The 12,205-nt window shown below is 45.0% G+C and overlaps 1 protein-coding gene across 1 annotated transcript in view; it reads right to left on the bottom strand.

Moving 5' to 3' along the window:
• hells (helicase, lymphoid specific) overlaps positions 1–11,462 on the bottom strand; it is a 17,371-nt gene extending 5,909 nt beyond the window's left edge. Inside the window, exons 1-15 of the mRNA XM_062520047.1 lie at positions 11,064–11,462; positions 10,429–10,526; positions 10,092–10,201; positions 9,515–9,637; positions 8,521–8,580; positions 8,374–8,398; positions 8,153–8,214; positions 8,005–8,046; positions 7,467–7,694; positions 6,477–6,659; positions 5,672–5,815; positions 5,097–5,293; positions 3,126–3,222; positions 2,043–2,204; positions 562–719 (exon numbers count right to left, since the gene is read on the bottom strand). Coding sequence (XP_062376031.1) covers positions 562–719; positions 2,043–2,204; positions 3,126–3,222; positions 5,097–5,293; positions 5,672–5,815; positions 6,477–6,659; positions 7,467–7,694; positions 8,005–8,046; positions 8,153–8,214; positions 8,374–8,398; positions 8,521–8,580; positions 9,515–9,637; positions 10,092–10,201; positions 10,429–10,526; positions 11,064–11,071 — 1,697 coding nt within the window. The 5' untranslated portion in view covers positions 11,072–11,462. The remainder of the gene's footprint in view (positions 1–561; positions 720–2,042; positions 2,205–3,125; positions 3,223–5,096; positions 5,294–5,671; positions 5,816–6,476; positions 6,660–7,466; positions 7,695–8,004; positions 8,047–8,152; positions 8,215–8,373; positions 8,399–8,520; positions 8,581–9,514; positions 9,638–10,091; positions 10,202–10,428; positions 10,527–11,063) is intronic.
• Between the last annotated feature and the right edge of the window lie 743 nt (positions 11,463–12,205).

Here is a 12,205-nt window from a genome sequence, read left to right as displayed (position 1 = left end):
GAGAGGGGGGGAGAGAGAGGGAGAGGAAGAGAGGGGAGAGGGAGAGGGGGGGAGAGAGAGAGAGGAAGAGAGGGGGAAAGAGAGGAAGAGAGGGGAGAGAGGGAGAGTGAGGGGGGGAGAGAGGAAGAGAGAGGAAGAGGGAGAGAGGGAGAGAGAGGGAGGAAGAGAGAGAGAGGGAGAGGAGACTGAGTAAGACTATTTTTAAAAAGACAAATAAAGCAAATGTCTAACTTCTGGTCTGGTATGACCAAATGGGTAGTGTGTGCTGAGTTGACGTGTTGTGGGAGTAGGGTGTGTGTGTGTGTGTGTGTGTTGACCTGATGTGTTTTGTACGTAGGGTGTGTGTGAGAAAGAGTGTGTGTGTGTGTGTGTTGACTTGATGTGTTTTGTACGTCGGGTGTGTGTGAGAAAGAGTGTGTGTGTGTGTGTGTGTGTGTGTTGACTTGATGTGTTTTGTACGTAGTGTGTGTGTGTGTGTGTTGACTTGATGTGTTTTGTACGTAGTGTGTGTGTGTGTGTGTGTGTGAGAATGAGAGGGTGTGTGTGTGTGTGTGTGTGTACCTCTGGTCCATCTCCTTCTGCATCTTCTCCAGGTGTTTCTCCAGCTGGTTCTCCAGGGCGTCGGGGTCCTCGCCCGCCTTCTCCGCGTAGTCCACCTCCCTCCTGGTCCTGCGCCTCGGCCTCCCCGCCGAGCTCAGCACTACAGGACCCTCCTCTTGCTAACACACACACAGGCGCACACACACACACACACACACACACACACACACGCACACACACACACACTTAATCCTAAAGCCGGTGCCACATACTGTAGAGGTTTTCTAGCACCATTAGTTTTGACAAGTGTGCAGTTTCATAATTGCTGCTGACCATCTGGACTGGATTAGGCCTTATGGGTCATCAACTGACACACACACACACACACACACACACACACACACACACACACACACACCTTATGGGTCATCAACTCAGGCTTTCAGAGCTCCTCATTAACGATCATTAAATCCATCTAATCACACACACTGCTATTGCCCTGTGGACAAATATACATATACACTGACCAACCATAAGTGGGGCTCAAATGTGATTGTGGGTTCTGATTGGCTGTTTGGTCTGAAAGTGATCTCCCACAATATTGTTCTTCCTGTCGTTAGTTTGTGTGTGAACAGTCATTCAATTTTACAAGAGCAATATTTGTTTATAGTTATCATCATTTATCGGCCTTGGTGTGAACGGCCCTTAAATATTAATGTGCAGGTGCAGGAAATGAGCAGGGTGCCTTTACGGCATAACAGCGTATCAGTACACACACACACTTCATGGCATGACAGCTGTGGGGTATACTACGAATCTCGATTAGTGGGTTAGCGAGGTATGTTGCGCTCAAAGCCAGGGTATGCTGTCATACGAAAGTGGATTTGTTTTAGCGTCGCTGTATCACCATGGTATCTTATGCTCGCAACCAAACCTGGTCGGGAGCAGGTTATGTGCTTAGTTATAGCTCAAATCGTGAAAAGTCACCGCCCTCTGACCAATTCTAACCAATCCATTATCTTGAAAAACGAAGTTATCTCACGTGTGCTAATCTGTCAAACTTCGAACAGGTTCAGCCCCGCCTCTGCAAATATTTTGAATCTCGAAGGCGCGTTTAACTATGTTGCGCGTGCAAATATGTCACTACTATGGACGTGCATACCATGCAATATTTGATGACTATCGATTTTTTGATGTTATGGGTTAGACACTAAAAAAAGACCACCCTAGATGTCTCTGCCGCTCATAAATGCGGAAGTAATCGTTGGTTAACCGAGGCTGTCTTGTGCGTCTCCACGTTTCCCGATTGGTCAAATTCACCCCAACCACGAGAACGCGCACAGATCTGAGCTGAAAGCCTAGTTTGATAAATTCATCCGTGAGTGAGTTTCGTAGTACCACTCAACTCTGATTGCGACTTTCGTTTTTAGCGATCCGGGTTATCCTAAGAAAACCTGGTTATGTTCAACGAGATTCGTAGTATACCCCACTGATGTGCTCACCTTGTCCTTGCCCAGCATCTTGGCGATGGTCTTGTTGATGATGGCGGAGTAGAGCGTCTCCTGCTTGAGCGTGAGGGGGGCGTACACCAGGATCTCCCTCTTGGGCGGAACCTCCAGCGTCACGTCCGACTTCAGACGCCTCAGCAGGAACGGAGTGAGGATCTGAACAGGACACACACACACACACACACAACATTATAGAGTGTACTCAGCAGGAACGGCGTCAGGATCTGAACAGGACACACAGATATACACACACACACAACATTATGGAGTGTACTCAGCAGGAACGGCGTAAGATCTGAACAGAACAGAACAGAACACACACACACACACACACACACACAATAGAGTGTTCTCAGCAGGAACAGCGTAAGGATCTGAACAGAACAGAACAGAACAGAACAGAACAGAACACACACACACACACACACACACACACACACACACACACACACACACACACACACACACACACACACACACACACACACACACACACACACACACACACACACACACACACACACACACACACACACACACACACACACACACACACACACACACACACACACACACACACACACACACACACACACACACACACACACACACACACACACACACACACACACACACACACACACACACACACACACACACACACACACACAATTATAGAGTGTATTCAGTAGAAGACACAAAACATGACTGAGAGAATACTAAGCAGTTTGCGTACATGTCGTCTGTAAAACCGTCTTGTGGAGGCACACTGCTACATGCGAGGGTAGCATTACAAGTGTGTGTATGTGTGTTTAAACGCATTAGCGTGTGTCTGAATAGGTCCATGTTCACTGTGATTGCGTAACAGGTCTTGATCTTGATGACGGACGTCCAGTTTGTTACGGCCTCACTTTTTTTTTTACTCCTTCACAGTACAATTTTCTCCGCATTTTCTCTCTGTGTGTGTGTGTGTGTGTGTGTGTGTAGTCACCTGATGAAGCATGTGTGTGTGTGTGTGTGTGTGTGTGTGTGTGTGTGTGTGTGTGTGTGTGTGTGTGTGTGTGTGTGTGTGGTCACCTGATGAAGCATGTGAAGGATGTTCTCTTCGCGCTCCTTGGCCACGATGTTCTCGGCCTCTTCACTGATGCGGTCGAGGTCAAACCACGACTCAAAGCTGCAAACAAACAAACAAACAAACAAAACAAATCAAACTACAGGAAAACACATCTGTGGGACATGCTGAAGCACCCATTATTTAAGTAAAACATCCGATTACAGCATCCAAGCTGCGGAATATGCCCTCAGAATGCTAATTGCATCACAATGACGTGCTCATGATTTGGAGCTAGACCCGTTCCAGCTAGACCTGTTTTTTCCGCTAGACCCGTTCCAGTCGGGAAAAATGTAAAAAGTACTGAATGGATCTGAATTAGAGACCTTCGAAATTAAGAATGTGCATGGCGTGTGCAAGTTGTGTTAAAAGTAATCCTAAAGTAATCAGATGACGTTACATTTTTTTAACAATTTTAACTATCGATAGCGTTACTGATTGCAAAAATTGCCATGCAATCTGTAGTCAGTAATGGAGTACCCTGCCAACAGGCCTGTGGCCCTCCAATACTGCCCTACAAAGCAAAAAGGCAGTAACTGCCAACTGAAAAAACAGAAAAAAATGACCTTAAAGTTATCCTGCTGTCCAGCCTAAGTAATTGTAGGTGAATTATTGGACATGTGGAGGTTTTGTTACTTTACATTAACTTATTTTTGGTCAATATCAATCTTAAAAACAAGTTGAATGTCATGAGACCTCTACTATGAGAGTGCGAGGAGAGTGGTCCAATGGGCTGAACAGAATGCCCTCACTCTTAATGCCATGAAAACAGGAGGTCATTTTTGGCACAGTTCAACACACACCCGCACCAGTTATAATTCAGGACAGACCCATAACACAGTCAGCATCCTTTAAATATCTAGGGGTATATGTGGATAGTGTCTTCTCTTGGTCACAGCATGTAGACTTCATTTGCAATAAAGTTCAACAGAGAATATACTTTCTGAGAAGATTAAGATCTTTTGGAGCCAGCAATGACATCCTACATCAATTTTTCACATCTACAATACAAAGCGTTCTACAGTATGGGGGGGCAGTTTGGTTCTGTGGCCTCTCAGTCCAGTTAAAGAACAGGGTACTTAAACTTTTGAACATTTGCTCAAAGTTGGTGGGCCACACTTTGGAGGGGAATTTCTTGGACAGCTGCACTAAACACACTCTCAGGATGGCTGACAAGATTGCTCTGGACCCCTCACACGTGTTACATCAGGAGTATGAGCTCCTCCCATCTGGAGGACGTTTTAGAATGCCTAGCTGCCGGAGAAACAAATACAAAAACTCTTTTCTCCCTCATTCTATATCACTGCTCAACCATAGAAAAATAAAATAGGCCAGACCCCAGAGACATTAATGGATTAACTCATTGGACTGTAAATCGCCTGGACTGTCTAAGGACTCTCTAATTGTATGTTTGTATGTGCTGTTTTTCAATGTGTGCTGTTTTTTAATGGCTTCTTGTATGGATTGTGGAAAGGTGAAATGCAAGACAAATTTCTGTGCAAACAGACATTAAAGTTTTATCTTATCTTATCTTATCTCTTATTAAATTAAGTTATTGTGCTCACGTGAACGGCCATAAACTAAGCTTTCCAACGATATGTATATCAAGGGTATTACACAAACTATCGCTAAGATAACCGCATCCAAAGTTGACATGGTTCTCCTGTCACGATATGCCAGAAGGGGAGAAAATTCCCTTTATAAGTTGACAGCAAATGTGTTGAATCCTGCCGGGTTTAACAGTCAAAACGTATGTTTTTCCGTGAAATGCGTTCACGATATGAAACTGTAGACTGTATACAGTCAAATTTTAACCCGGAAGTTTGTTATTGTTGATTTTCTAAAAATAACGTCGTGCGCAAAACGACTGATTTCGCTTTGAATGGTCACAAATGAGAGGCACCCTAAATCTGCCTGTACGGGCGCTGACCCCTGACCTCTTGAGGTCGTCGAAGACGTCGGGCAGCAGGAAGTTGAGGAGGGACCAGAGCTCGGCCAGGTTGTTCTGCAGCGGCGTGCCCGTCAGCAGCAGCTTGTTGTCGGTGTTCAGCAGCTTCAGCTCGCGCACCAGCCGGCAGTTCAGGTTCTTGATGCGGTGACCCTCGTCCACGATCAGGAACTTCCAGTGGAAACGCTGGACACAACACACACACACCACAACAGCAGGGTGAGACAGGACACAACACACACCACAACAGCAGGGTGAGACCAATGAGACACACCACCACCAACACAACACAACAACACAACACAACAACACAACACAACACAACACAACACAACACAACACAACACAACACAACACAACACAACACAACACAACACAACACAACACAACACAACACAACACGAGACCAACGGCTTGCCACAGATTAGTTTTACAGTCGACTAGTCTATCGGTTACTTTATTTAAACTATCAAAGTGGTTGGCAATGACTGTATTATTAGTTGCCAGCTGATCACTGTAATGATGCTTTGCTCTGGTCTCACAGGACGTGTTGGCGTGCAGTACCTGCAGCTTCCTGCGGTCGATCATGGCGATCTCGAAGGAGGTGATGACTACGGGGCACATCTTCAGAGGCCCCTGCGGCTTACGCATCAGCTTGATGAGGTCGTCGCGCTCTTTCGCCGCCCCATGGTAGAGCATCACACTTATCTGCGCAAGAACACACACGTTAACACAACATCCAATTAACACACACACACACACACATTAACACAACATCCAAGTAAAACACACACACATTAACACAACATCAAAGTAAAACAAAAAAATGTAAAACTTAAATCCAGGGATACAGGTAACTTGTACACATTGATCCACATTCTACCTCAGACTGGTTTGGAGCTGTTTATCATGCTACTAATAACTTCACATGTCTACAGGACACATCACCATCTACTCATCACTTCACATGCCTACATGACACATCACCATAACTTCACGTGGCTACAGGACACATCACCTGACACCATCAACTTGAGGGCTTTATCTAATGCATCTAATAGTGTGAAAAAGGAATCGGAAGAAAGAATCTGATCAAATGAATAGAGCATTGATTATGTCAGTGTGAGGCTCTGGGTCGACCACTCGTGCATCATAATACACAAACTAAACAGAGAGACAATCCGCAACAGTCTATTAATTATTACCAAATGATTGTTTGTAATGTGTGTATATGTGAGGGGTGGGGATTTTTTTATTTTTTGGTCTGTTTGTTGTTTTTTTTTATGTAGGGCTTGTTTGTGTGTTCTTTTATGGACCTTGAGTCTGACTAAATAAATGATGATGATGATGATGATGATGATGTACTCACATCTGGGGCGAAGCGTTTGAACTCGGAGATCCAGTTGGGCACGGTGGAGAGCGGCACGACGATGAGGAAGGGGCCCAGCACCTTGCGCTCCAGCATCATGGCCACGTGCCCGATGCACTGGATCGTCTTCCCCAGACCCATCTCGTCCGCCAGGATCCCGTTAATGCCGTTCTCCCACAGCATCTGAACACACACACACACACTTCAATTTACCTCAATCCCTAATTAATACTGCAGATCATACTGGAATTAAAAGGATATGAATCACAAGTGTTCTGCCCATATGCACAACAAATATACCCCACCTCAGCTAATAACTATTAAACTAATAACCATTAATATGCATCAAAGCTCAAAATCCCTGTGCAGGGTCTGATGTGCAGTGGACCCACTGAAACACCATACGCACACACAAGTATGTAAGTACACACATCCACGCACATAAAAATCAGCAAGAGGATATTCTCCAGTGTGTGATGTATACTCTTTTTTTTAGGAACCATATCTATGTATTCTGGTGCCCATGTGAATTTGTGCCCCCTGGTTACAGTACGTGTGTGTGTGTGTGTGCCCCCCGGTTACAGTACGTGTGTGTGTGTGTGTGTGCCCCCCGGTTACAGTACGTGTGTGTGTGTGTGTGCCCCCTGGTTACAGTATGTGTGTGTGTGTGTGTGCCCCCTGGTTACAGTACGTGTGTGTGTGTGTGCCCCCTGGTTACAGTACGTGTGTGTGTGTGCCCCCTGGTTACAGTACGTGTGTGTGTGCCCCCTGGTTACAGTATGTGTGTGTGTGTGCCCCCTGGTTAGAGTACGTGTGTGTGTGCCCCCTGGTTACAGTACGTGTGTGTGTGCCCCCCGGTTACAGTACGTGTGTGTGTGTGTGTGCCCCCTGGTTACAGTACGTGTGTGTGTGCCCCCTGGTTACAGTACGTGTGTGTGTGTGTGTGCGCCCTGGTTAAAGTACGTGTGTGAGCGGTGTGGCGGTACCCACCCTGAGCCACTCGATGCCCTCCACCTGGTACCACCTCATCACCCCCCCGGTGAAGAGCTTGGGCTGCTGCGCGGGCACCGGCTTGCCGTCCACCTGCCGCTCGGGGTCCAGGAGGTGTTTGGCGTTCTCACGAACCGCCTCCGACAGACGGTTCTTGATCTCGGCGTTGGAGTCGCTCAGCTTCTCGATGTCCTCCGCCTCCAGCTTACGCCCTGCGGTCGGCACTTCCTGCACAGACAGGAAACGAGCGCTTGTAAGTCTCTCAGGTGTGCCGCCGTTAGAGGATGTAGTGCCTAGCAGAGCGCTGCTACAGTCTCATGGGCTGCAACCGACACCGCAGCTCTTACGCTCACAGCCGGATAAATTATAGATCTACAAGACATTTACAGCGCGGTAATTTATAGATCTAGAGGACATTTACAGCGCAGTAATTTATAGATCTAGAAGATATTTACAGCATGGTAATTTACAGCTCTTTAAGACGCTTCAGTTAATGTGTCACTTCAGTTAATGCGCATGTACAATGTACTGTAGTTACCTCCTCATCAACCTTGGCCTTTTTGGCTTTGGACATGATTTCCTGAAACAAAAAAAAATAGCGCAAATTAATACGAGACAAAATAAACAACTAAAAACATCTGTGTATGCAAGGCATGGTCACATATCCCGTCATAAAGGATTCTTACCTCTTTGGACATCACATCGGCTATTTTATAGTCTTCCTCCCTTTCACGCTTCTTTCGGTCAACTACAACAGAAGACAGAAATCTGACTTTTTAATACTATTGTAATACTCAGACTCAAACACAATGAATGTCAGCAAGGAGCTAGTCCAGAACGTGTATTAGTAAGGAGCTTGTTTAACGTATGTTAGTAGGGAGCATTTAAACGACTGCAAGGGCCTTACCTTTGTCTGTCTTTTTGTCTTTGCCCTGTTGAAACAAACACACACGTAATGATTAGCATGGAAGCTTGAGAGGCAATCACTTAGAAAGCCCAATCGGCTGCATTAGTGTGTGCTTCGAGGGCTCGGAGCGAGTAGCTATAACATTACCTTCCCCTTTGATGCCTGAGTCTGGGCTTTCTTCTCCAGCTTCTCGTTGCGGACATTCTCCTGTTTGACATAAATCAAGCAGGTGAGAGTCTAGAGGATAGCTGTTCATTCCTTCATTTATTCTTCTCAACAAAGTCGCACAACAATAACGAGTGACATACACCTGCAGGGCTTTGGGAAGGAAGAGAAAAGGTCCACCCCCCCCCCCAAAAAAAAGTCTTCCTGTGCACTGAAATTCCTGCTCTAATGAAAGCCATTAGTGGAACTAAAATGGGCGGTAATTTGAAGTCAAAGCTGTTCTCCACCCGTCACACTGTCGGGGGGTAACAGACTGGAGCAATTAAAACACTCACCCCGCAGCGAGCACATTCCTCTCAAAACTAGGCATCCGATCAACCCCACATATGCGCAGCAGCAGAGAGCACACATTGGCCAAGTACAATAATTTCTCGCATATACTGTAAGCCACATTGTGTATAAGTCGCAGGACAGTGTTTTATGCAAGTTAAAAGAAACAAAACCATATTAACTGCCCCCCTGTATTAACCTCATAGCTGAAGAAATTCTGCAAAACCAATGTATAAGCCGCGGCTAATAGTCAGGAAATTACGGTATGCCTTCAGTTACTAGAGCCATTTACATCGTCCTGTTATCTCCTACAAAGACAATTACAATTTCACACAGAAGTGTCTGCTGGTCAGCATGTGACCTCTCATCATGGGCTTCCTTGTGAATTTGAAACAAATAATGCAGCAATGCATAAAACCTGAACATGTAAAATATCTGACCAAGAAACATGTACATTTTGTTTGTCAGTTATTGCAATGCTATTCTGGGAAAGATAAGTATATTACATTTGTGTCAGTTATAACAATATTATTCTGGGATGAACATCTATTGTGTTTATGTCAGTTATAACAATACTATTCTGGGAAGAAGATGTATATTGTGTTTATGTCAGCTCTAACAATACTATTATGGGATGTACACCTACTTCTTGTTGCTGCAGCTCCATCTTGGTGAGCAGGAACTTGGCGTAGATGTTGCTCTTGTCCAGAAGATGCTGCAGCCTCTTGAAGCGCATGTCCTTGGTCTCCTTCTCCCAGCTCTGTCTCGCCTGTTAGAAGGAGGAGTTCATTGTTTACATTCCTACCCATCGGGGGACGAGCGCCAAGACCGAACGCCTCAGTGGGTTTATACAGGTAGCAACAAAAGGTGCTAATGAAGCTCGGTCATGTCTCAGACGTGCAGAGAAAACTGGGTCCAATCAGGTCATCGTGCAGGTCCTAACAGGAAGGCTGCACTGGGTACGTGACTGAAGCGTTCCATTCACGGAACGTCTGCTGCAACAGTTGGCTTCCACTATGACAAATGGAACTGCCTACACCAGACAAGATAGCGGCGGCTATGCTTGAAATCATTTGATCAGTGAAAAAAATGTATGCTAAAAAATGTTTACGCTCCAAGAACACAACGCTTCAGCTGTGGACCCAGTGTAGCCTGCTCTGGGCCTTAGTGGACATCACCCCCGGCCTGCTGGGAGCAGGTGTGTGCTCTGCGGTCCTCCTCACCTCCTCCATCATCGCCTGCTCCCTCTTCTCACCAGCCTCCCTGGCCAGCTTCTCCTCCTCCTCCATCTCCTTGGTGATAACGAATTCTGCACCCTCCACTTTCACAGCAGCTGTTGGCAACACAAAATGGGTTGAACATCATGGCATTCTGGCATTCATTCATTCATTCATTCATTCGAGTTAATTCTACAGTGAGGAGTAAACCTGGAATTACAAGATGAGCATATTGAACATCTTTACAGTAAAACGTTTTACACAATTTCGTTGAAACAACTTCACCCATTATATACTACAATACACCACAATACAATACAATACAATACACAGCTGAAGTTACCTCCAGGGTCGGTTTCCTCCATGGCGGTGCCCTCCGGCTCCTCCGACTCGTTCGGCTTTGGGCAGTGAGGCGACACGCTTCGCGACTCTTCCTTCACGCTTCGAAAAAGTGGCACAGAAAGCAAAACTCATATAACACGACAACATACAGAATATGAAGTTTCTTACTATGACAGTAGCTGCTACAGTAGCTCTACCGTTACGACTGAGACAACTGGGAAGGTTAACTGACTGCAATGTAAGTAGTTTGCAACATCCACGTCAGGCAACTTTGGACTAATTAGCCTATTGTTGTTTGAACTAACTGACATTAATCACACGTTTGACGTGGAATAACTCTACAACCCCAAACCCAGTAATGAGTAACGTTAAATGTGGTAACGTTTACGTTAATATTCAACCCAACTTGGCTAGGAAGGGAGAGGGCATACACGACAACATGGTTTCATTCAACATTTCGTCAATGTTACAGTAGCTGCTACTTGGAACCACTTTCTGTCAAAGTAAGGTGTAGTTCATTAAATAGTTCATTTATTTTCAGCCTGACAAGCTTAACTTTACATTGCACGTCAAATAACAGCGTAAAAGTTCATGAACGGTGGTTGGCGAAAATGAGGATAACTTTAGGATACTTACCCATTCATTGTCAACGCTGTTTTCGACGTCGTTGTTTAAAGTTGAATTCAAGACTAACGTTAATGTTACCTTCGGTTCGGGTAAATGGCCGTTACACACAAAAAAACAACAACTTTTCCTTCGGTTTCACTTGGTTTCAAGAAACGTTACAACGTTTCCTTTTAAAGTGGCTGAGTTACCAAAATTAGCTAATGCCACAGCACGTTAGGTCAACGTTCGTTACGTTTCACATGCAGTGCCTGTTGCAAGCTAAAACGTGCAATGTTTACATTTGGTGTCAAAGATGCAGGTTTAGCTCCTCGTTGCAGACTCGCGAATAAATTATTTCAAATAATACAAAGTTACACAAGTCCGTTTACATGTGTGGCTATGTAACGCGTCTCCTGCAGCAATGGGTGTACCAAAGAGTGGCGAATCGATGCAGAGGATTTCGCGCCACTGAGGTCGCTACCATTGTGGATTTAGGGGTGCAATATAGAGGATAGATTATATTTACATCTAAATCCTTTCTCTAGTTTAAATGTGGACGTATGAATGAAGGTATATATGTAACTACTATGACAGTATACTTTATATTTTACAAAACCGTATGCAATGTATACGAATGTTATAAAATACACAAATACATAACCCCCCCGCAGTATCAAATGTCACTTCACCTGCTGTTTAATATTTCCCGCGAAAGATCAGAGAAATGCAGCCAGGTAGAGTAGTGGGACTGTATGAGTAGGACTAGTCAATCATTGTTATATAAAGCCATGTCTGTCTACAATCGTTGACGTTAGTATGACATCTTCAAAAACTGTAGAGAAGGGACAGCGGAAATGAGAACCTGAATCATTTATTGGCATTCATGATTTCAGTATACTCAACACCCACATTCAAAGTTCTATGAAATGTATGTTGTAGGCTGCATCAGTCGGCTAATTTGATGATGCTTGTAGCAGCTACGTAGGCGTATAATAAACAGAGGTCAAGACTTCCCAGGCCGATTACATCTTCGTAAGTTGTGGGACGCATAATAAGATTTGTGACAATATCTGTATGTATTGTAGCATTTTGTGGTCCTTGACGTGTCCTTGATACAGCTAACGTTATCTATCTCTGTATGAATTTGTAATACAGGGGCCGCCTCATTTAGC

The sequence above is a fragment of the Sardina pilchardus genome, chromosome 18 (assembly GCF_963854185.1).
Source record: "Sardina pilchardus chromosome 18, fSarPil1.1, whole genome shotgun sequence".
NCBI lineage: Eukaryota > Metazoa > Chordata > Actinopteri > Clupeiformes > Clupeidae > Sardina > Sardina pilchardus.
The sequence above is the reverse complement of the archived record's forward strand: the minus strand, read 5'-3'. Positions and strand labels throughout refer to the sequence as shown.